This window comes from Vollenhovia emeryi, unplaced genomic scaffold (assembly GCF_000949405.1).
Source record: "Vollenhovia emeryi isolate VEMERY1.0 unplaced genomic scaffold, V.emery_V1.0 DF939139.1, whole genome shotgun sequence".
Classification (NCBI taxonomy): Eukaryota; Metazoa; Arthropoda; class Insecta; order Hymenoptera; family Formicidae; genus Vollenhovia; species Vollenhovia emeryi.
Window position 1 is genome coordinate 800518 of NW_011967227.1, and position 27377 is coordinate 827894.

General features: G+C 37.1%; 1 protein-coding gene across 1 annotated transcript in view; it reads right to left on the reverse strand.

The window, feature by feature from the left end:
* The window catches only part of LOC105567265 (CUGBP Elav-like family member 2), a 326569-nt gene that overhangs the window by 22183 nt on the left and 277009 nt on the right, over positions 1-27377 (reverse strand). The window contains exons 5-6 of the mRNA XM_012021985.1: positions 3735-3940; positions 9-122 (exon numbers count right to left, since the gene is read on the reverse strand). Of these exons, the coding sequence (XP_011877375.1) occupies positions 9-122; positions 3735-3940 (320 nt within the window). The remainder of the gene's footprint in view (positions 1-8; positions 123-3734; positions 3941-27377) is intronic.

Sequence of the window (27377 nt, forward strand, 5' to 3'; positions counted from 1 at the left end):
TGCGGTGCTGCAATGTTGACTCCCGTGATGTTCCAGAGATTCGACTGGAGTTGCTGCATCCTCTTCTGGTCCTTTTCCTTTTGCGTGTCGGCAAATTTTACGACTAATGGCGACGAACAGCCCTGAAAATTGTACGGTGCATTGATGCTACGTAATCAGAAACGATATGTGCAATGTAAATAACATTAAATGGTATTAATATTAAGAATCAATGTTTCAGAACAAAAATTACGGACGAATAAAATACTAATGTGATTCACAATATTTGGGATAAATGAGTTCCGATTTGTAATTAAAGAGTTACACTAATTTGAAAATTATAGAAAAAGTAGTCGTTTTTAGAATTTCGACAGAAAAGGGTTACAAATACAATTAGGGGAACCCGGGGCATAACGGGAACGCTAAGGTTAAAATTAATTTTAAACAAAATGAAAATACATGAATGAATTATTTTTTTACGAAAATATTCTTTGAAATGTCTACTATAAGAAAAAAAATGGTTTTACTGTGATAGAATAGTTTAAAAGGACGAAATTTTTATTTTATTGAGACCATGACTTAATCTGATTATCATTTTATGCGGGGCATAATGGGACTCCTCACAAAACTTATATATTTCTTATACATTAATGTTTAAAACTTATTAAAAATGATTTTTTAAATACGCAATAAATATACTAATGTAGTATTGCATTTTAATAATAATAATAATTTATTGATAGCACTTATTATCACATCTGCATGAAACATTTTAAGAACAGGTGCAAATATGTGTAACATCTTCATTGTTGCTCATTGTTCCTTTCAATGTTGCTGCTAATTTTCAATTTTTTGTTGAGACATGCTCCGTTAACTTAACACTTGCGAGTCAACTAATAAGAAGAGGTTACCTATTGTACCATTATGCCCCACGGCCTAATGTCCCGTTATGCCCCCAAATGTACCTTTACACTAAATAAATACAAAATATCATTGATAATCAATATCTGTGCAGAAATACTTTACTAAAGTGACTAGAAAAGATTGTTGAATAGCGTAAAATTACTTATGGTAATAAAAAATAGAATTTTATCATTGTTATCTCATGTTGATCTATCAACGAAATTATAAGCGAGTCACGGAGAGTGCAGCGAACGCATTAAACAATTCATAGCATTTCTCAGTTAAAAATAACATGACAACTGATAACAGCATGCGATAAGGATCATCTAATAGCAATAATTGCAAAATATTTCAATACATAACAGCACTTCTGTAAAAAGTTATAGATCATATCCCATTATGCCCCGCCGTTCCGTTATGCCCCGGGTTCCCCTACAAACACTTTCGAAATCGTTAATTTCTTTTAAGTAAACAGCATTTTGAAACCATAATTGCTTTTCGTACTTTTCAATTTTGTGTTGTACAACAAAAAAGTAATGATAATATGTAGAAAAGAGGAAAGAGAATTTTGAAATGCTATATTGATTAAATCATGAGAGAGTCATAAGATTTATAAGAATATGTCTCGCTTGGTCTCATAGTAACTCAATATCTCAAAGCTCCACTAACTAATATAATTAATAAACAATTACTTTTCCTTATTTGTTTTTGTTTTAATTGTAAAAAAAATTTCTAAATTGTGTCAATATTTCCGTGATAACGTCTTGCTTTCTGGTAATCCAAATTTTTCAATAAGTTTTCACTACAATTTGACATTTCCCTCCTAGCTCAGAACGTCCGTCGTACTTTGTATCGAGCGTCGTTTTACACCTGAATCTGGCATACATTATTGGTTCAAGTCCAAGTTCAACATTGGCGTGAGAACGGATTTGCCGGCGATCGAGTATTACATTGGTGGAAAGAGGAATTCATTCGACGGGACGCGAGACGATATACACGCGAATTGCAAGGTCGATGCACCATGCACAATGCGCCTGCAATTGGAGACGCGAAATCGGCGTGTTGGTTGCGCCGGTAGCGACGAATGAGCAAGTTCGAAGAACCTGCAGCCGGAAATATTCGTGATATTAAAGTGGAATTGCCTTCGTGCCCGCATGCCTTGGCACAACTCGCTTTTACCAGTCGAAATAGTACGTTGCATAGGCGTACCGTCGCCAAATATATCTTCTGAGATGGTTAATGAGGTTGTCAAGTATACTTAAACGAGTCTTGCACTAATGAAACAAAATTGTGCACATCTAACAGCTGAATACCGCGAGGTATTGAAAAGGCATTGAAAACAGATTTCGATATTAATTAGACATTTAAATACTTAACGTCAAATAAACAGATAAATAAGAAGGGAATTTATCTTTCACTTTCTTTCGAAAGAATTTTATGTACCATATGTATATTTGTAGCGCAAAAAAATTCACAGGAAAAATGTATCAACGCACTTATGTCGAAAATGAATTAAACACAATATAGCGAAAATCTAATCTTCAAATAATATTTTAAAAAATTATGTCGGAAAATATTTTTTAACATGAATATGCGTAAACTTTTTGGGAAAAGTCAACGCATAATTTATGATTCCCTTGTCGAAGGGTATTCTTGTAGAGAATAGTCAAGGAAAAACTATTCCTTTTATCTGTTACAATGTGATCAACATATTTCTAGCACACAAATCGATAATGTCGCGCGATTCATTTTACTGTTTTCGATGCTGAATGGAGAGAGATCCTCGGTAATTTATCTATTCATACCAATTCTAGCATTCGCGAAAGGTTGGTAGCTGGGGAGTACGGGGGGAGAAGGGGAGATGTGGAAGGAGTCGTGGCGAGCTTCGAATCGCCAAGATGTCGACCAGTTCGACCGTCTTTACTCTCCCGCTCGGTTTTAGTTACCCCGAGTTAAATCGGTATATTTCACCGAGGTGACTACTCGGATTGTGGATGCACACGGATGTTTCATCGGGTGACAGTGGCATCAAGCCAATACCCCCGACGACTCGGTTGAATTGTCACGAAAAGAAACGATCTACGAAGACTTTGTATGCGACCTGCTTTGTGTCGTCATCTGCCAGTCTTCGCGACACTGTTTTCTCCGCTTAAAAGATCGGAGTCCTCGCGACCTAGTTCCTCCTTGTAATATAAATATAAGAGCAGATTGCATGTCTTCATTGGGCTGCTCATTATTTCCACGAGCAGCTTGAGTGTTCGTTATTATCTTTCAGTTAATTGTAGAAAACGTAGATGCACAAAAGTTATTGGTGAAAAGATGAAAGGCGAAATCGACACTGGATAGTAGATCAATGAATGGTACGCGATTAAAAAGGCAAGGAATAAAACATGTCTCATTCCTATAAAAATTGCAGTATTCTTGAACATTTGTTCATGCATTCTTCTCAATTTATTATTAGAGGCAGAATATCAAATGACGTTATTTTAATTAATAATTAAGATGTAGTAAAGCTGCTAAAGTTGTGTGGAACTACTAATAATTTGAACATTGGTTACCGTGCTTTTCGCAAAACTTTCGATTTAGGAATTCCTAGCATCAAAATTAACAACTTTAATACTTTGACAGCTTAATTTACATAAATTACATTAATGTGAAGTTTACAACTTTTTATTCATCAAAATTAACAACATTGCTTATTTGATTACTTAAAGAAGTAATAGCTCTATCAGTTTAGACTTCAAATTTTAACTACGACTACCTTTTTTGTTTAATTTTCAAATTTATAAGATCGGATTGAAAAATGCTGTAAACGTTATACAAAGTACTTCGTCGTTTATAATTTTACTCACCTCCATTGTCTGGGAATGATGCAGAGCTTTGATGGCATTGATCGCGTACTGCTTACTCGCGTAGGTAACGAAGGCACAGGCTTTACTTTTCCCGGTACTGTCTCTCAGCACCGAGCATTCCTCGATCATTCCGTAAGCGCTAAACATGTTCCTAACGTCGTTTTCCGTGAATTTTTTCGATAGCATGCCAACGAACAGCTTGCGCTCTGTAATAATAAGACATAATTTCCATTAGCAATCGTTTGTGTGGTGCCGCGCCGTCATATGACAAGTATATTTCACAGTAACATATGCGATCTCAATAATTCAATAATAAGGCCGGAAGACAGTTGCCTTAAAGATAATGTGTGTTTGTGATTATTCATCCTCGCGTATAATCATGCAATTAGTCAGTGAGAAACGTGTCTGCCTGACTAATCATACAATCGAATGGTTAATATAGCTATGGTCAATTATTATTAGCAAGAACGTATGACGCTACGGAATTGCGTAGTGGATAAATTAAGTGCATTACTCATCCTTGCTGCGCTTTTTACAACTAGGTGTTTTCATTTTATCGATGTTTTATGGTCATCTATGTTTTTTTCAATTGTCGAGAACGACTCGAATGATATATAATCTTCTCTATTTTTTTTCTTACTTCTTTAAGTTTATAACGACTATGACAGTCGGGTGTTATTGATTGTTTCATAAGTAGCGTTCGGCATTTTACGTATATCACTGCGGCAATAGAGTTTTGCGCAGCATTAAATAAATTAGAGTTATTGAACACGAGAAAACAATTTCTTTTACCAAACGTTATGTAAAATTAACCAACTCGCTATTCTTTACACCAAATTCTGGTCGTCTGAGCTTATCAGCGAATTTATTAAAAGTTTTATAAGTGGCATTCATAGCATATTCCATAAACAATGAATTAATAGAACGATGGTTAGCAATTGCCACCTAATATTCTCGGCACGAGAAACGGAATCAATTAATTAAAAAAAAAGAAACGAGTGTTTTGCACGATGTGACGTCGTGCTTAAACTTTGACTCACATCATCTTGAGCCGAGGTCGCGAGTGACATCATGATTTCCCATCTCGCCCACCGTTTAATAAGCGTTTACGGATAATGCGGACGGTGGCTAGCTATGGGCCATTTGGCGACGGCACCGACCACTGGAAGAGGCGACCTGGTCAATATTTGTTTAGGACCGGGAGAAAAGCTTCGCCCAGAGAAAAGCCGCTTATGTAAATTCGGCGTCGCGAGGGATAGGCTAGGCAAAATACTCGGATATACCTCGCGCGTCTATCCTCGTTTCTCTCATCCCCCGTCTCGCGTATTCAATTCTCCTGTGAATCTTCTTGGTGTTAATGCACTGCGCTTATCTTTGCGAGATGCGTGGCGCGTATTAGGAAAATCGAAGCAGAAAAATCCCGCATTATGAAGTCGGGACGTGCGATGCAAATTTCATTTCTACAATATAAATTCATATCATGTGAGATAACAAATACTCTTTTTCACTTGTTACTGGACAATATGATTCTTGAAACTACGAACCAATAAATAGGATTTTTCAGTTGACAGTTATGTACGCGAATAAACTTTGCGAATTGACATTCACCGAGTACTCATAAAATGTACTCCATGTCATGGTAACTTTTCATTTTGTGCGATCCATGATGTACGTATAAATTTGTTTAGGCAAGACTAAATCTGAACTTACATCATCTGAGTCGTTATTTTTGCACAAATGCTGCACGGATATTAGAACAGCGACTCGCTTAATTAATATTTCAGTGTGCTAATAATATAAACTAATAAATATAAAATAATATAAGCCAATATTAATATCGAAACTATGCAAATTCGTCGGTCAATAAGAGGTCTAAACACGACGAGCATTAATATGTGAAAATTGTGGCTCGCTGTCAAATGTTGCGATCCAATTCGCGCGGTATCAAAGGAACGATGCTGCGTTTCAAGCGATGCGCAGCCATACTGGCGCGAATTGAAATCGAGCATACATCGTTCTGTAGTGCGCGCAATGTATCCATAGAAGTTGATATCAAATTCATACGGCGCGATTGCGTATGATCGTGTTTCTGAAAACCACCAATACGCTTTATGTGCAAATAATTATGACCCATAATGCTGATAAATAATGCCATGACTTTTGTAACGCTTATTCTATAACAGAATGGAAGAGATACTGATAATATAAAATATACTTTGAAATTCGTTATCACAGTTTAGACAGTAACAATAACATAAAATATAGCCATCAAGTTCGATATTATATATTTCAATAATAATAATCTAATTTTATAATAAAGTACTGGTATAAAAGTTATAAACTTTTTACCCAATTAGTCTCGATTATTTTAGTTATTTTTTTAAGTTACTTTGTAGCAATGACACTATCACAGCAATATTAATTTTTCAGCAATTGTAAATCCCAAAGTAAAGCTCTTTGACTGGAAATTTGTGTCCTGTATCAATTCGATTCATTCAGATAAAAACTCCTTGTAACCATGAACCCCTTTGCGTTTAACAAGTCGTATTTACAGGGCGATGCCTGAGCGAAACGTCCAAAAACAGAAAATAGGGGAAAAAATATACTGAGGCCCCAGAATCGAGGGAGTTCACCCAGAGGTTGATCCATGCCGCGGGGAAGAGCAGAAAGGACGAGAAAAGCGCTGGATATATCGGTCCAGACTATGGCAAACTCGTCCGCAGTTAACGATTTAATTAATTTCGCAGCCCCTAGCGACCGGATACCCGCGGTTGCCAACGACGGATCGGATTTCCCGCGGAAATCGAATGAAAATTTTAAGCCCTTTCCCTTCGCGAGGAAAATACGGTGTAAAAAGGTAGCCCGGCTGGGGGCGGAAGACAAATTCTCCTCCCTCCCTCAACCCTCCTGCGTTCCAGTGAAACTGCGGCTTTCGCGGAATGTTTATTAAATACCGAAGGTGCTGGTTTATGCCCTTCCCTTTTCCTTCTAAACGGACCGAAATTTTCCGCCCGTTCAGACCAGGAAGGGCGGATATTATCCACGTGCGAAGGTCAACGTATCGAATATGCCGAGATCGATCAAGGGTGGAGTCAGACAGGAAATAAAGAGGACAGATCCGAACTGTCTTAGTATCATCTAATTAATTTATATTACTTTAATTTAGCGAGAATAATACGCGTGATTCACGAGCAAGAGGAAATCACACAAATGATCTTGATCAAGCAGACTGTGAAAGGGAGATTTTTCGGCAACTGATAAAAAAAATAGGGAAAACCGAGAAACGGCAAATTAAGAATGAAGATATTTTTTTAATCAAACGTCTTGTTGAAATTAAGATGATTTAATTGGAATTGATTGATTTCGTCACTCGTAATTTATTTCAAAATGCTAAGAAATTATAGCCAACTGTTGTGTAATAAAAATAGAAAGTAGGCACCTCGTGTATCTTCGGATTTTTATGTTTAATCACCTTTACATCTTGCCCATGAAAATATTTTTGGAAGTGTACCGAAAACTTGAGAACTCTTGGAGAAAGAGCCAGAATTCTATAAAAATTTTGAAAGTAGGATGCTAATTTCACGAGGGTTCCATATATTCCGTAGAAAACAATACATATAGCAATCTATATGCATATATATTGCTAATTCTGGGTAATGCTTCTCCTACTGTGCCATCGGGGTAATGTCGAGCTTATTGTAATCACATTTGGACGTGAGGCTATTAACGTGGAAATAAAATAAGAGCGCGATACAGAGGCACTGGTCTCTGTAACTGCATTTGTAATGTAATTCACGTGCAAACTAGATACGACGCAACGTCGGATCATGCAGTCGGATATGAGATGCAGATCGCGCCTGCCGGAATGTTTGCATTGCACCGAATATTCCGTTAGGTTGTCTGTAGCACGTCGTCGCGAAATACGTGCATCAAAGTATTGCGCATATTCTATCGATCGAGCGCGCGCGCGCGCGCTTTATAAGATTATTTATATAATGAACAAACAATGATATAAAAGTCACATCGTAAGTTGCAAGTGCGACTTTTATGCGTGGCACAAATGTTCGATTATCGATTATAATTCTGTAAGATAGGATGTGTATATAGTTTGACTATTAATTTTTTTATGTAAAAACTTAAACTATTTAATCTTCAGTCTAAATGTTCACACTTGATCTAAAATTTCCGCACAATAAAATTTTTAATGTCAAAAATTTTTATGTACAGGATATATTGTACAATATTATAAGTGTCAAATAAGATAAACGCGACTTACAATATATTTATATGTAATAAGGACATATTATGCAGATCATATGAAATAATATTCGTCAAAGTGTATCAGAAAATTATTGTTAAGATAATGTTGCTCTCGCCTCACGTGGTGAAAAGTAATTAATTTCTATTCCGTGAGATTAGTCGATGTTAATGATAATTTACACTTTCGTCGCATCCGGTAGGAAGCGTTTATTCGATACAAACAGGTGTCTGACTTCCACAAACGAAATGCTTGTGGCCAGTCGGTGGCCAACGCGGTCGGTTGTGTTCGATTTCATCTCCTTCTATGCATCTCACGGGCCCATTCACAACGTGTGCAATTAAATCGCAGCCTGCGAAACGTGATAAGTTTTCCAACGAATTTCCGAGCCAGGCATTTCAAATCGATCTTTGTGCTCCGATATGCAACCAGCAACCTTCCACGCTGCTTACTCGATTTCGCCTTTTTCGCGGCACGATGCATCGAAGCGCGAGACGTTGCGAATGAACCAACGCTCTTACGGGCCCCGGAAAAAAAGACCAGCGCGAGATTAGGATCGTGCATGCAAATGCGAACAAGCGAGGGAACTCCGGAATTTCGTTGAAAGGCGTTTCGATGTGCCTTTCCGAGACGCGGCAGGGGAACGAGTCGCTGCACGATACGCACCGCCGGAAGCGTAGCGTGCTCTTTGATTTCCGTCAGAACTCGTCTTCTAAGACCAATGCTTCGTTTGTCAAACATTCTCAATTATTGTATCCGAATAAAACTTCAAAATTGATAACATTGCAAAGGTAATAGCACAGTCGTCAGAAAATCCTTAACTCTTCGACGAGAATTATTTTTAATTTTGGAAGATTAGCACAATCAAATATGATTGAAACATATCTGATGCACGTAGCAGATACATGTATAAAATTATCTGATGTATAGATAAAAATGTCACCGAAATATATTACAAATTTAAACATAAAATCCGAGATTTAAACGTGGATTAAACCAAAGCTGACCAATTAAGTTTTCCATTTTTCAATTAATGTAAAATTTAAAATGACAAAAATTAACATTATCCAAATAAAAATTTTAAACGCGCGAAATGAATTTAAAAGCGGTAAACATTTTCTCGTAGTTGATTTTAAATTCGAAACTTTAAAGCTTGCTCGAATATCTGCGAAACATATCTCGAGATTATCTCTTATGGTGACCTTTTATGGCTATACCTAAAGCTATTCGGGGGAAGAAAAAGTTTGCACAAAACGCGAGTTTTAATTAAAAACATTTTTCTCGAGTAGCGTAATCGTTTTGCCGCTCTATGAATACTGATTATTAATAATCATTAAAACTGGCCTCTTGCCACCGACTAAAGAGGATTAGATTTGTCTCATTGCTGGTTTCGTATTCACCGTGTAGCACATAGTCTCGCCAGGAATATTCTTGCCCTCTTAGCGCTATGGCTTTTAGGCCACGCGTTTCTTTTAAGAAACGAGAATTGACTGCGTTAATTCAATTGCCACGTTCGCGTATGCCAGGTGCGTGTACTGCTTTCTATCCATAGAATGATCTAATCTCGGAATTAGCTATCTACAAAACTAAATCTGTGAATCTTCAGCTATGCTAACAGCGTGGAAGATAAATATCTGTAGAGGAAGAATTTTATAAAAATAATTGTTAGATTGAAAATTTTTGGATAGAGTAAAAAAAGAAGCGAAAACCCACCGACTAACATGTAATGATAAATTATGATTAGGTATCTAAAAATAAATTATTAAATCGGGAATTGAAAGAAATTCACACATCTCGAAGCCAATCTGGCAACCGACGCGCCGACAGGTGTATCCACCTCACGTTTGGTCACAATTATGCGGTCATTAGTATGTCGCCGGCGAAGTTCTTAGGAAATGACGTCAGACATGGGGTGGCGATTTATAGACAGCTTGAAATACCGATCAGTAGGCGCTTTGACGGCTGCAACAATAAAGCGGCGAATTACGCTTTATGTTGCACAAGATTACAAAGGGGACAATTATTGTTGTATTTTATGGTGTGACATTTACGGACAGTAGCCATAATGTAGTGATACGGGCTCGCGGTCCAATGAAAATACAAACCAATCCTGTCACGGTGATTAATACATAGACAGTGATAAACGAGCCAGTTAGAGAAGGCACCTGCGAACGAAACTGTCTTAGCATATGCATAGTGGGGCCTGCATAACTGTCCTCATTCCAGTTTAACTTATTTGCTAGGAAACCAGAGTAGTATTTTTTTATTTCTCAACCGCGTGTAACGTAATTACACAGAAATTCGCATTCTCTTCTATAGCGCGTTTATTATCACATAAGTACGTTTCAACTGTTACCCTTGATTCCTCCTACTTTGAAAGCGATGCAAAGTTTCATATAAAATAAATTTCGGTTAGAAAACAATATGATGCAAAACTTTAATTTTGAAATAAACGAATAACCTTCCATTACGAGATTCGCGAGCGATACGATGATAGTACGGTTAAGTATCGGATCCAAATAAAAACTTGTGCAAATAGAGGAGGCGTGAGAATAGAAAGTTCTCGTCAAGAAATGTTTGTAAATCGGCAAACGAAACTAATTTTGTCAGAAACTAGTTTTAAACGAACACCTCGCAAAGCTTTGAAAGAGCTAAATTCCCATTATGAATTCTCTACCGGAGACTACATACATTTCGTGGAAACCCTTGTCACCCTCGTGACCACCAAATATCTTCCTCGCGATCGCACAACCGCCGGTGAGAACAAATGACGCCATAAATCGTGGATCGCGACTGCGAGCGCCAAGTATCACCATCGTTAAGGATGTATACGAAGGATACGAATGATGCCTCATACACGTCGGAATAGTAGATGAAGTTCACCAGTACCGCGTTTATCCCCAGCAGACTACGAAGACCCATAAGCGGGTACATTAATTGGGCATTTGTATGGGATCCGGTGTCTCGTGTTGCTTCCGGTTGGTTCCTGCACTCAAAGCCATTATACTATCCTTGTGCTCTTGCACGTCCTTTCACCGGAAAAGACTCCCTCTTTTAGACACAATATAATTTGTTCTGCTTACCGCTTCCTCGCGGTTATCTTCTTTCTTAAAGATGTTCGCTTTTTCTTCATTAAACATTTATCTTTATATTATATTTTTTATAGAAACAATCTCCATTAGTATAATTTCAAATAATGTTTCAGATTACGCACATTATTATGTTGTTCTGAATGCTTTAAGTTTTGGTTTAATTTTTATATAATTGCTTATTAAAGTCATTATAACATATCATCAAATTATATTTCAGGACACGTTATATGAATTATGCTTAGTCGAAACGTCACGTATTATGATATTTGATAATATTGCGCAACTAGCATTTCACTTTTTCTCTTGAGCATATACTTATACTCATAAAATCGTCAGCGCATGTAGATTTGCCCGTTTCTTTTTGTCTGACGAAACCCCGAAACGCTCTTCGCATACGAAATCAACTACTTTCAAGGGCTTCAACAAAGACGATTTCTCGGATACTGAAATAATTGTTTACGGCCCACTTTCCTTTACCGATCTTCATAACGTCGCCATTAAACGTTTGTCCTGTTTTTGTTACGTCCGTCTTATATTATTTTGCATCATTCTCTTCGTGGTTTTTTCCGTGAAACTACATTTCTAAAATCAATGCACATGTCAATTTCTACTTATCATATCGGAGACAAGATGTATGAGACTCTTTTGAAAAGCATATAATCGTACATATAACCGTATTTGGTAAATTGAATTCGTGACAGAATTCTCGTATTTGGTACAAATACAATGTTACGAACGTAATTTTCTCGTTACAAACTTAATTTTCTCGCTACTAACTGAATTTACATAAATTTCATTTCCAAATTTATACATTTAATTTCTCCAATATAAATATCATTTATTCAATACGAGTAACAATACGAGTTATATAAATATAATACAAATAATATTATTGAATTTACATTGGCAATGCTAATGAGTTTAATAAGATTTTTTTATCCGTGAATGACATTGTATGTACTCGTATAAAAGAATAATTGCATAAGTTTCTAAAGAGAATGGTGTTACAACCTCGATATTCTAGCAGAGATTTGCATAATGATTAATATTTGCGTCATTATTCGATCTTTATGCAAAATTCATGCATCGATTATTTATGATTGCGACAATCTAATCACACATTGACGTTTGATTTAATCCAATCACACATGACAATCCTCAGGAAAAATATGTCATTTATCTTGGAGAATTTTTTTTTTAAATAAATCCCGTCCAATATGTAACACTTCCTTTCGACAATTTAACAAATACAAATAAAAATTACTTGAATTTGATTAGTTATGTAATTACATTGTTTAAATGTATTAAATTCTTAAAATAAAGTAATAAATAGCGTATGCACGTTAACATGTGACAAATAAGATGTTTGCTTATAGAAATTAGTTTAAAAAAAGAAACGACAAATTATTTTTTAATGAAAAACAACACGTTAACCACTATGATCTACAATTGTCGTGCACCTGAAAATTTACTTTCACCAGACAATCTTTTTCACTTTTATTAAGAACAAATTGACGTCCCATGTTTTTACTACGAGTGCAATGATTATTTTAGCCAAACTTCTTTCGGCTGTTATTACGTCTGTAGGATCGTGCAGGCATGCAGTGGACACTAATCCCCGACTACCGCTTACTTATCATATGCATGTCGCTGCGCAAAACTCGTATGAATATGTAAAACGCGGGTCAGGGACTGTGTTCTTCGCGAAATGAAATTGTCGTGAGAACGGCACCGGTTTCGTGGCCACTCTCGACCTTCGAGATCTTCGTTCTCCATTTTGCGCTTTGCTCACGCCACGAAATTGCAAGCTGCGAACAAGAACTTGAACGCCTCGATTGCCGGTAATCATCGGTAGTTCTGATAATCGTGTAATTACTCGACACGTTTAACCGTAATCGTTTTCTGGTTGCTGCAATAGGCACATCGACATGTTGCCAAGTTGCACGCAAGCTACGCTACCACCGAGAATTGCGAACTTGTCGAAAGCTTATCCCACGTCGTTCCTCTATTCTTTCTCCTGCTTGTAAAGGAAAAAGGATATCGATAACAACGCAACACCAATAAAATATCTTTTCGTTGTGTACACGGGACAGCGGAAATACATTTTCATTGTCGTATAATTATGTTTATCATATAGCGTGTATTGTGGAATGCAAATAATGTTAGAATAATTATGCTATCCATTCTTAATTAAAATCAAATTAACATAATCATCTGAATAAATTTGCATGGTTCTATGATCTTTAACACTTTGTTATAAATTATCATCAATGAATATACCAGCTATCCAAGGTTCAGTGCCTGGCAAAAAAGAAAAAGTCCAAACACAGAGTCCGAATGTCACGCAATCCTCTATTGTACGTTGCAACCTTGATCGATACACATATATCTTTTAAACAATGTTCGATTTACGGTAAATCATGTCAGTTTTCTTAAACGCAAGTTTATTCACTGATGCCAGTAATATAAATTGCCAATTAATCCCGTGCAGTTAAAAGAGGTATAATATGTAGATCAACAAGCAACTTGTATTTGTTTGGAAGGGATTATAAAGTCAGCGTAACAAATAACCACGACGCGAAACATACGTGAAAATTTGCCAAGCTTCTAATTTGCAAGACGATTATAGAAGATTAAAAAGAAATCTTACAACTTATAAGTCGTGTAGGGTGTTTTCGTAACAGCGTGACGGACGAGCACATTGTTTACGAGCAATTAATTAACTGTAATTTCACGGTTGCACATAGAAATTCGGTGCTGTTGCGTTACACGGCTGTAATATAAATTCTTGCATAAAGTCGAGATGTAATGCATCGCAGCAACATAGGTACGTATGAATTCACAGTGCACTTCCACTCGACGTGGAAGCTAATATTCTTCGCGGGCGGGCGAACACATGCGGCGCAAATGAGCACGTTGAAAATAAGTCGCGTAAAGTTGCTTTCGCAACGACACGACGGACGAGGAGGTGCGCGCCTATATTGCAGTCAGAAGATAACGGTGTGACGACACTGCGTGGCGCATTTATGTCCGTTGAGACCTCTAAGCGACAGTTTAAAACCCCGCGCGCTCAAATAATTTTATATGTATTACCCAACAATATACGCGTGTCGTCTGTAAAATTATGCATTCATATATTAACTGTAAAATATTAAACAACAATAATCGCAATTAGAGCTAATTTGGCGAAATGTAGATAATTAAAAAGCTGATTGACTCCATAGAGATAATTTTCAATTGTAAATTAAATGAATAACGAGTGAAACGAATTTATTGAATATTAATTTAATATTATAATAATATTAAATCATATTTCTATATTTAATATTATGACGATATTGAGTAATATGTATTAAATTTAATAAATCTTAACAAATTTAATTTGATAAATCTGATTAAATTAAATAGTGAGCTTGTCGAAGAATACATTCGGACAATAGATTTTTTTCTTATAAATCCTCGGACTTTATGCTTTAATTTTGGAAATGGTGCGCTCGGCGAATCCGAGGCTAAATATCGATAAATGAATTGCTACAGGTAGCCGCGCATAGCGTGTACAACTTGTGCACGACGGCATGCGGCTGTTTCCATCGTACGGTACTATAGTGCGGGGCATACGGCAACGATGTGCCGAGAGCCTGACCGGAGAGTAATCGCAATCCCCTCTTGCGCAACCGGATGGCCGACGGTTTCTACGAAACCGTCTGCCTCGTCGTGCAGGACAGCGGAGAAAAGCTCGTCGCGGATCGACTCTCCGACTCGACTCGTCTGAAACGACTCGTTAGTATCGCCGGGATTCCCTCAAGTGAAATCCCCAACTCCACCTCCGAGGGAAAATGTTCTCTCTTTAGATATGATCTGAGGTTCCCTTCGTGTACGCCGCTTCTTCTTTCCGCGACTCGTGCCGTCGTCGATTCACCCGTCGATAGATACTCCAACGACCAGAGAATTATTTCAGCATTTTCCTTATTTACTTCCGTGATCATGGCAGATCTGTGTATACAGACTCGCGCATACACATTTGAAAAGTTCAAGATATAAAAAAAGCTTCTCCGCAAAGTAAAGCTTTCGTATGCAATTGTTACATTTCCTCATTTTTATAAGGAAAAACAAGAAGTAATTTCTTCAAAGTTTTAAAAAGTTTAATTTTCGTCATTACTGTGTGATTTGTTTATCATCACATTAAGTTTGCTGAATTACAATAAATCAGATCAGAATAAATTTAATCGTGGTAAATGCCCATCTTTGCGATTGTGTTGCTTCTTTTGAATATACGTTTCATTAAAATTAATGTCATTTGAATGAAAGAGAATTGCGCAAGCATGTTCACTCATGAAATGCGAGTATCTTAAATGTTTCAGGGGGATACAAAGTCCCTTCCGTATGAGAACATTTTTAATATCGAGACCGGTACGGCTACCAATTTTACTCGCGACGACTAAAATTACTTTGGAATATCGTTTACATACCGCGACTATACTTTGCTCCGCTGCGATCATTAAAACTCGACGTACCTTTGAAGGATACGGTTTCGTCGTGACTTCAAACGTGATTCCCGCGATGCATTGCGCAGACAGATATAGAAAAATGTCTCTTGTACATTTTTTTTTCGCTGTCCTTTGAGTTGCCCGATTCTTAAATACTTTTTGACCTACATCTTTCTTGTTCCGCCAGAAGAAACAATACTTTACGACAAAGAAACCCTTTATACGCGGTATTTCTACTAGTATACAAAAACGTTAATCTTATCAAATTATTATCAGCATGTTTGTGGAACCTCATAAATTCAATTTATATTCGATATGGAGATAATTGAAGATATCGACAAATTCTATCGAAGAATAAAACGACATTTTATTGCGTACTTTCTTTATCAATATCTTCTATTCCAATCGCGCATAAATTAAATTTGTAAAATTCCCTGATACAATTACAGCATTGTACTAAAAATGCGACTAAAAACGGCATTTCTTTCTGGAAAGAAAGATCGGAAAGCCATTGGTATTCAGGCGCGGTATTCTTATAATTGTTCCGCGAATTGCCGCTTGTCGAGATCACGTCTATGTTTCGCGCGCGGCATTACGCAAGTGCCTGCAGGGCGTTATTTCGCGCAGGTTGAAAAACAGTGTTATTACGAACGAATGTTCAAGGATAGCTCGCCAAGTCTCGTGCGCCTCGTATCTAGCATAGTCGAACGCAATCCGCCGCGAATTCTGGAATCCGCCAACGAAACGAAAGAGTACGATGATTCGCGCGTTACACCAGTTTGCGCAGATAGAACAGAATGATTGCCCTCCGCGAAACAACGATTCATGATTACCGCACGCGACTATTTTCGGATCGCATAATTCCACAACGCGCAAACTATAACTGCTTCGCGTTCCGGAATATCATTCTACAGCGAGATCCTCCTTGATGGCACGTTCGAGAAATTACCTACATTGATTTTGGAACACGATCTTCGCTGCGAGATATTCGAAAATTCAACCTTAATATCGGGCACGATTGCTGCCGTGCTCGAAGGAAACAATGAGCAATGGATCCTCGGGAGGCGGTATAGAGGGATTTCCTTGAGGATTCAGCACAGCGACGGGTTCAGTTATTTTAAACCGTGCTGGAGAACATCGCGCCGAAAGTATTATACAATACGAAGTGGTTGGCCGAATTTGATTGATGATCGAATGTCCCTCTTTTCGCCATGCTGTTCTGCTTATGACGTAGGCTGAGAGGGGAAATTAATTAACCGCGGATTAGCGTTAATTTACGTCGAGGCAAGGCAAAGTACCGGCCTGTAGAGCGATGCAGCCTCTCGAATGCAGCCCTGAATAAACGGCGCGCGATAATGCACCGCGTATCCCGGAATTTCACAGCGGTCTAAGCAAGGAGGACGCTGAGGAAAAGCAACACGTACGTCCATTTCAAGGTTGGCGTCGTCGCGCCGACTAAGATTGCACAGTTCCTTCCGTTCAGCCGGCGTTACGCGACAGAACGATGATTTGCGCAACGAAGACGGCGCGTGAACGCACGATATTGATGCCGGCACCCTCGAGGATCCTTTTCTCGGCGCAATAATGCGTGCGTAATTAACGTCCTGGTGTTAATTCGGCCTTCACCCGTTTCCAATCTCGCGCCATCGCGATTTCAACAAGTAAACTGGGTCTGACGGTAGCCATCGTGCGCTCGCAATTTGCGCGTGCTGCGTTACGAGCGGGTTGTGCCGCGGGTTTACGCGACCGTGATCGCGAAACGTTGGCGGCCGAGTTGAAATGCCGGGCATTCGTTATTGGGTCGATCAAATGAACATCCACGCCAGGCTCTCGTGTAATTTCTAGTTATTAGTTGCTACATGCCTGTGGGCGCAGCTATGGGGCAGGAAGCAGAGACGAGGCAAAGAAGAGGCGAGATACACAGCTGATTTGAATTTCACTCATTTTTGTATGCATTCTGCATCTGCTTTACGTTTAATTTTATGCATTCTGATCTTTGCGCAAAAATAGAAGTTATGTTGCTACGACACGCAGTAAATATGTTTCTGATATGATACGCTCGTGTTTGCATCGTACATTTAAATGTAATTGTAAGAACGAACGGCAAATTCTATATTGCAAATGCGTGACAAACTAATCTCAGTAAGTCTTGAAATCCGCAATATTACAATTTATTGCTAAATGTGTGATAAAAATAAATTAGGTAATAAAATAAAATTGAAATAGAGCAATCAATATGAAACATTTAAAGTAAAAACATAAATGTCCTAAAGAAAGCAATATTGATTTGATTCTGTATCAAATAGACAATTGTATATAATTGATATTCGCAAGTAAACTACGGCTCAAATTTTGTATAGTACTTATTTAATTTATTTTGTAATTATTCTTTCTCTAAGGGCACTGTAATGTATACGTTTGGATTATTGTATAAACTATGTACGCGATATATGACATAAGTATATAAGGGAGACCGTAAATACCTCAAGATCGGTGTATGTCACGGTCGACTTAAAAGCGAGTTCATTAACTATTATCGTTGCTAGACCGGTTCTTCTATATTTAGCAAATTTTTATCAATGATGACCTATTTAAAGGTAACAAGTATACTATACACAAACACATTGCCTTCGAGCAGATCAAGATAAATGTCCCTTCGAGTGCCCTATCAGATATTTTTAAATGATTGCTTTACTAACTACAGTACGAAAATAGCGACAACGTGCTGGAAATAGATCAAAATTTCTACACGCGAGATAAAGTCGGCATGCCAGTAATTCATTAATTACTTTTTGTAAAAGAACTTTTTCTTTTATTGCTATTTAAGATCCAGAGCGAACCATCTTAGTTCCTCATTCCAACATTTATCTCTAAATGTTTTTTAAATGAACAAATGTAAATACATCATCATTGAATGTAATTTAAGACAATGTTGATTGAGTTTCTTATCGAGACAATTTTTTTATCGATTCGTGATACAAATCTAGAACATGATAAATTCGCATTCTTGTCTGCACTGAATTATCCGATGTAACTGATTTAATATCTTCGTTTAAGATCGTAAAAACATAAGGATGATGATAAGAGCCTGACGTAAGTTTATTTCGATAAATATTGTACATTACCAGTTGAAATGGATTTCTCATGGCCTTTATTTTTTACCAACTTGCTTTAAGCGCCTCTCTCTCTCTCTCTCTCTCTTCCCCCCCTCTCTTTCTCTCATGTGCGTGTAATAACGGTCTCCATTGATAAATTTCTGGAGTCTGCAGACTGCAACGATCGACCACAAAAACAAGCACATACAAACCCTGTGCAGAGAGCTATTTTTTTCTGTTTTCTTTTTTATTACAGCTGTTACCTACTTCTTTTTAACAAGGATTTCTCTCATGAAGTCATTGATCACTATTGAAACGAATTAATGAAAACGTATAGGATGGATTGAGAGGGATTTGCATTATACATCCAACATTAAATGTAACTAGTTGATTTTTGTCCTACATGTATGTATATTGCAGTGTGACTCTCTTTCACGTTGTGTAAATAAATCTTAAAACTGGAGCGCTACATACTTAACGTTGCATTGCTAAGTAGAGATGTAAATGAGAATTTAATAAATGTACCTATTATTAAAAGAAACAAAAAGCATGTGAATCGTTTTCTAAATTTTTGTGTGCTGATTATAGTTTGTATTTCATATAGAAGCATATATATTATAAATATAGATATCTCCTAAAAAGAAATAATAATTTACTAAGTTTTCGAGTTAGATGGAATTTTATTCTTTTGTAGAGAAGCTTCTGCCGACAATATTATATTTTATTAAACTTAGCTAATATTTTTATCATATAAATTCTACAGTAGCAAGACTCTTTGAAACAAACATTTTGCTTGATAGAGATTACCGTCGAAAGTAAAAAATACAGGCATATCTTGCAACATAAACTCCGATGTATAAAATATGTTTATCACAGATAAGCGTTCAATTAATGAGTCCACAACGTTATATGCGAGAAATAGGCGGATTTAATGCGGATTTAATGCGGAAGATAACGCGAAATGAATTCTTGCACGATAGAAATAGTCGACGAATAACAGATGGAAATTGGAGTTGCTATTTACGATGGCTCAAAATAACAAAAAAGCATGTCTGCAGAGCACTTTATTTTTCAGTGATTTAGTCGAGTTTGCTGGATAGGAATTCACCGAGCGTAACGAATTACGTGATTTTTCAGGGACGGCACACGACTAGCGATACGAGTGAAAGCGGAACACGCATGCATGTGAGTTAACGTGCAAAGAAGTGTCACAAGTGAAATCCCACTCCACGATTCGGATCGTTTCCTCGATTGCAGTATTTCCTACGATTGCAGCAATTTAAATAGTTCGATACATAATATATGTATGTATATATTTGACGATCACAAAAAACTTGCTTTTAATTTTGTTTTTAATTTAGGAAAATTAGTAATCTCAAATTTACTTTACGAAAAGTACGAAATATATATTTAGCAGTCTTTTCCCAGTTAAGATATAGTTAAGATAAAATAATTCTGAATAAGAAATTTGAACTTTTCCCTAAAATATAGAGAAAATTCCTCTACTATGAGATAGGATCTGAAGAAGGGATAGCGGGGTTTCTGTTAAATTAATAGGCGTCATCAGTTGATTCCACCATGAATTTATTGCCCTTGGAGCAAAATCTGTTTAGTGGAAAATTTATTGTTAGATTGTGTAATCGTTGCAAAAAAAGATTTCTGATTACATTTGGGTGTTGAAAACCTGCTATCTCACATAGAAACCTATCTCATAATAGAGAACTTTCCTCTATATGGCGAGATATATCAAAATAAAAGGTTTACGAATGTGAATAGGTTTACACAGCTATATATGGAGACTTGAAAGAGAAGTTGGTTAAAAAAGGTAAATGCGCGTAAAACAAAACTATAGTATGTTACATCAAGTCGTTACATTTCCTACGGAAGTTTAGCCAAGTTCATCCCTGTCATTTGCATAATCATCAAGAGTCAAGGTTTACGAAACAGACGACAAGGCACTTTAATCAAATGCAGCCGCTTATCGCACGCGAGCCAAACGATGTGGAGACTCGTGCTGGGGCCAATGACCACTTCTCGATCAGCTGAGACTAGGTCGCATGCAAATCGTGAAGCAACGAGAGGCGCCTTCTCCCTGCCATTGCCAATTCATTTCTCAGCGGAACGCAACCGGTAAAGCTACGAAGTCAGTCACTACGACACCAACATTGACCTCGGCTCTTACAATTAGTTGACTGACCTTACTCTCATTGTCGTCAATTTTTTATTCGTGGGTTGATCTGTCGACAATACACGAACTCTCACGTTGAGTAAGTTTCGAAAGAATAGATGCAAATCCGTTATACGTATGTATCTCACTTCGTCTAATGATTTTGATAATTTCGTTTAATAAATTGAAACATGTATAAATTCATGTAGTCGCTGTTATTTTCCCTAATTTAATTCGTGTCTTCTCGTCTAAGATATCCAATTAAATAAAATATGTAGGTATATGATCTTTTCATAAGTCTACATTTTGTTTGTTGCTTCTTAAAAACTGTACAATGCGCCGAGATTTGACTTGCACCACCAATTTTAGTTTGACTTTGTAATTTTCCGAGATACTCTTGAACGTAAGGTCATCGGTCTTTAGGAGATTAAAGAGATCGAGAATATACCAAAATGTAACGGCGAAGGGAGACGTACCTTGCGGTTACGTTTAAATGCCGGGTAAGAAACTCGTTTCGTTGCTGGTCTACTGACACACTGACGCGATGTCGTTTCGCATCGCACGGAACCTTAACTTTCCTGAGTTCGTAAAGTTGCGCTTTTGAGAGAAACGCTCGAGGGCTCTGTATTTCGCGGAATAGAAAACGACGTCGCGCTGCCGTAGGAAGGACACGATGCGAAACGAAACGATGTCTCGCCCTACCGCGCACGAGAAAATTAATTTTTTAACATCTCTGAAGAAATATGCGAATGCATATTATGTCCTGAAAAATATTATGACCGACGTGTAACTTCCACTAGACGTGAATTTTACGAAGCGACGTACGTTTATCTACATATTGTATAATCGGATGCAATAAAACTTACTAACACACGTTAATAAGTGCAAACTTAAATATAAAACAATATCTGTATACATACACCAACTACGGAGTTTTTAATAAAAAAAAGAAGCATTTTTTTAAAAATTACTGAATGAATTTACGCTAGATTCAGACCATTTGTCTCTTAGTAACTAATTATATATGAGTACTAGACATCAATCTACTCGATTGTAAATTGCAGTATTATTTGCAACGTTTTATGTCATGCTCTAACGTCTCAATCAACTAATTCTCCATTTTTTTCGATCGCCGTGAACGGAACGTGATGAACGTGCTAAGTAGGGCCGCGGTCTGTACAAACGGTGGCGGAAGAAATATCGCGCTACCATCTCTGCTTGCTAATGCAACCAAGTGCATTAGAACGTGCAGTTTGTCAAGCATCGACGTGCAACCGTAGCGACTCGTCTCGGTTACGCAACCCATTAGCACACAAATACGTCGAAACACGTACATCACCTGACTATACTTAGGTAACTCCTCGCTAGCCCCCTCATCGCCGAGGCGATCGCGAGGAAAGATATAAGCGAGTCATCGCACGTCATAAAAATGGCGCATTCATGATAACGCAATTCACTGTTCTTTGGACATTCGCTTCATATGCTCGCATCAGCAAGGCCACATATGACTTCCAGAGGAATATTCTAGCTAGTATCGCGGTCCGCTGAAAACGATTTTGACTGGATAACTTATGCAACAGGAATCAAGCCAATTTTCACAATTCTCATTTGCATGCATGTGAAATAATTGAATATCACATACATCAATTGGATTATTAAATAGATTATGATTTTCACGATGTAAATTATTCGTAACGCGTGAAATATATTATTAACATATATTTTCAGGAGGAAATTTCAAAAATCTAGTTTTCAATTTTACGCATGTAGCATTATTAGTTCTTTATATATATATATATATATAATAAGTTGCCAGAAGAATTAAATATATATATCGATGATGCAACTTGTATCTAAAAATAAAGGCGATTATTGATGCAATAGGACGTACTATCGTCCAGACATCTTTTACAATCTATATTTATACAAGGACTTTTATGAAAGCTATCAATATAACTAGTTGGCATTTCGCGTCTATAATTTCAGTTACAAATGAAAAAAATTTTTTAACAAACTGTGACAAATCAAAGCGCAAGCTCTTGTAAGAATGAACTAACACAATAAGTCTCTCTCTCACATGGTTATTTATTTCCTAATATATTTTAATATTAGATTCAATGCCATAATTATTGTTATATTATCTTTTAATTATATGAATGAAAATTATTTAATGCATTTTGAAAGTATTACAAATCTCCCCCTAAATAAACTTAAATTTACTGAAAAAAGTACCTCAGTTTAACTGCGATTAAAATATTGGAGATTTATTGAAGCATTAGATAAACGAAATTTCACTCCACTATAAATGGTCTTTATATTAAGCTATATTTGACGTATAGAATTGCTATAACAAAAGCGTAAGTTTCAGAAATTTTAATAAGTATCATAATATGTAACAATTTTGTTAAAATAGTTTCGGATTGATAATAAAAGTAAGGATAGTAGAGAAAAGTCCTTTATTAATAGATAAGTTCTTAATATAAGATAGTAGGGTTTTTGCTAAATTAATAGGCATCATCTATTGGTATACAATATACATTCATCCATTGCCCTTGGAGTGAAATTTGTTTAGTGGAAAATTCATTGTTAGATCGTGTAATCGTTGCGAATAAAGATTTGTGATTAAATTTTGATGTAGAAAACTTGCCATCTGATATCAGACGCCTATCTCATAATAGAGGACTTTCCTCTATTTTCACAAATCGTTATTAAAATTTATAGCGATTGTATTTTGCGAAATTGGCCAATTTTATTTTGTAATGCTAAACGCGTGCATTTTCCATTTCAATCCGCAAAGGACTCATTAGAAAGATCTCAGATAAGCAACGATGCCGTCGACGGCTCCTCAAAGGAAGATTTCTAATTCCATGAGACAATCTGACACGGCAGAAACATTGACAAAGGATTCTGTTACACGGCGATATCTCCTCTCGTTTTCTTGCCGTATCCTTCTTACCTGCTTTGCCGTGACTCGACGGGTTTCATTACGTAACTTCCCGCGTGCCTGCATATAAGGAAGTCAAGGATGTTTGAAAGTGTGTTCGTTATTGTATTTTCCTCCCTCGGAATTCCACGCAATTCTCATCTGCGCTTCCCGCCTTGCCTGCGACACCTGTTATCGATTACTTTTGAATCGATACATCGAGCTACGACGTTGCCTATACGTTCCCATTTATATCAAACGAAGATCCAAATTAAATGTTGCGAAAATTTATATAGATCCAAAACTACTTTTCCTTGCTCACAATTTTTTTATATTGCCCGTAAATTTTTTAAATATAAACTTTTGCGCGCGTAACAAATATTTGATAAATTCCTTACACATTAAGCATCTCGATAAACGCTCTTGACTTCTTTCTCCGTGGCTTTATTATTTTGTCTTGAAAAATCAAAAGGAAATGTAACGGCTAATGAGAGTAATTACGCGTTTTTTCGGTGCGCGCGTTGTTTAATCCAATGTTCAATCGAAATACATCTTCGATATAAATGCATTTTCTTGATTTTTATCGTCCAATACCAATAATAACTTCCTCATCAAAAGAAACTGCATGATAGTCATGCCTATTGAGTTTTATTAGTTGAAGATACTCACGTTGCTGCAACCCGATATTACTTGCGTTTATATACACAACGTTATCATTTTTCAACGTGGTGATTGTTATTATGAGACATGTGCTTACGTTAAATGAGATATCCGCGATATTGATGAAGGGGGAATCTGATTTAATTACGATGAATCTGCTATTTTATTCCATCGAAGTAGCGAAATTTAATACACATTTTGCGTGCAATAAAATTTTCAGCTATAAATAATTCATTGGTCAATCATAATACCTATTATTTTTCTGATAAGAAATTGTTGGGGCTTCTGTTTGAAAAATGTCTGGATAATTAAATATTAACACTGGATACTAAATATTATGACTAGTAAACGGGCCATAGTGCAATTCTGGAATTTACTTTGGACATTCGTATGGACGATACTAAAAATGACTTGGTAAATATCAGAGGCATTCTCTTCGAGTGTCAATCGGGAATTCAAAGTGACGAAACTGTCGACGAATGGAGCGCGCACGGAACAGCCAGTGCGAATCACTTGGAAAAGTCACGTCGCCACACTACCAGCTTATTTGGATAACGGATATGCCCGCCGCATCTTGATTAGCGCCTTGCGAAATGCGTTAAATATTTTTACCTTGCGGACGCGTAACGGACATGCGATAAGAATATTTATACGCGGCAGTATTCTTCCTTTCGCGACTTTGCCCGCGCGGAAAAAGCCGAAGACGAATTTAGCGGACCGCGACAAAGAAATAGGAGAATCATTAGTTCCATGCGAGGAGCCCGCTGAAATTGTAACGACGCGAATGACCCGTTTGCATTGATTATTCTAAAATATGTCCACAGAGAAGCTTACGAAAAAGTGCCCGTACGTCATTCGATATATCGATAGCGGTGAATTCGCGTGAGTCATAGACAAATAGCCGGGATCGAGCTGTACATCTTGTCTTCTTGAAACAGTCGGCAGTCGATAACGAAGGCTGTCGACTGTCTACCTTGTCACGAGGATGGCAAAGCTACTTTATACGAGTACTTCTGATTGTACCTTTCCATTTCAACCACTTGAGAATAAAACAGTACAAGACATGTACAGTGAATATGAAATACTCTCATATGAAAGTATTTTCTTCTCAGGCACAACAGTTTTCGATCCGTTTGCACTATCGCTCGCCTTTTAAATAATATTTTGATAATGTTGCACACGCAAAATATTACGAGAAAGAAATTAATATAACACAGAGATTGAAATGAAGGATTCATTACTGTATCGCAGTTGTCGAGTTACGATATATTGTGCTCTGTTTCGCATTGTACACACAAAACTTCATGCGATTTCAATTTCCTAGTCCTTTGACTGACTGAGCGGTATTGTAGGACATTATTATAATTTGCAACTGTTTCAAGGATGCTTGCATGTTCGTAATATCAATGCTTAAGAACTAGGACAATAATGTCGTTTGACTTGAAAATCAAAGAAAGGAAATGTCTGTTATATCGCAAAATGTAGGCCACGCCGTTACGAAACCGAAGTATTTCCCTTTTTCGTGTTAATAACAAGCGTGACTTTCAAGGAGATAGTTTGGACGTAAAGAAAAAAATTTTTACAGTTCTTACGCCTCGTGCATACATTACGTGCGCAATTACGTTTAATTAGAAGGAATAGTAATTCCCGCAAATGGAAATAGTAGATATTATCGAGGTCAAACGTTACGAAATGACAAGTGGGTTACGCGACGTGTTTGAGGGCGAATGATTAAACTTTTACGTGCTATTTTTCGCGCTCGTATATCGCGGTATATGTGGAAGCGGCGTAAATTCTTGGACGATAGCGCACGAATAACGTGTCGACAAATCACCGTAAATTATCTTCATCGCCGGACGAGTCGTAAAGCGCTTCTGCTCGTGCAAAATCTATTGTCGAGTAAGCGCGCTTGACGAGAACGCCCACGTGTCTCAAAGCTGTGAGAAACTGCAGGAATAAAGTGCCTATTTCTCGCGGGGCACGCTATGCTTGATGCCCCACATTAAAATCATTACGTGTGATTTATGGATTCGAATAAGCCTGAAAACGCCTAGCCGAGACCGAAATCGATCCTTTTCTTGCAAGTCCGATCTTTGATTTGTCAATACATTGGCAATATCTCTAACTTGAAACAGGAATTATTATATTTTACAGTTTGGAAAAATGGATAATTAATAGATGAACAAATTACTGAGACACATATTGTTTACTAGATATCAATTTATCAAAAATGCAGATAGTATTATGCATATAGTATTTCAAGGAAGTTCGCTTCTGACACCAAATGTAACTTGATTAAGCAGTTATCAAAGATAAACAGAAGATAAGTGTGTACGTTGGAATCTTGTTTGCAAAATTGAACATCATTACGTTATAAAATTTAAAAGTTATTACTTGGACATAGACAATATTTGTAAAGTCATAAATAGTTGCCGGAAATTGCTTTTGCCATGTCAAATTTCGACATTTTGGCTCATGGATCAAATTGTTGGAGTTAATGTATCCAAGTATTGAAGTAACGCGTATTATTTCGATAATTCGGTTAAGCATGAACAGTGAGTATGCGCATGTGAACGATCAAGTTTGATGAACGTGACCTTCTCATCGCATTATGCGCGCGAAATCTATGGAATGAGTAACCTCGTTTTAGCTGCGACGTGATCAGTAATGCAGCCGCCTTGCAATGACTGCTTTATGGGAATATCGTAAACACACTTTCGCTCTTGCCAAACCACAGCTATTGTTACAAATGCTTCTTAACATTCCCATGATTGTCTCATGATATTGTTAAAAAAGTCGAGAGACATGAAAAACTTTTAATCGCCATGAAACAAACGATCGGCATTTGCTGGAAGTTTCGTTTCAAAGTCTCAAAGTTATTATTATGTGAGTAAATCCCTGAGTCGAAATTTTGGCCCTATGTTAAACGTTTAATTCTATTATATAATAGGACCTAAGACA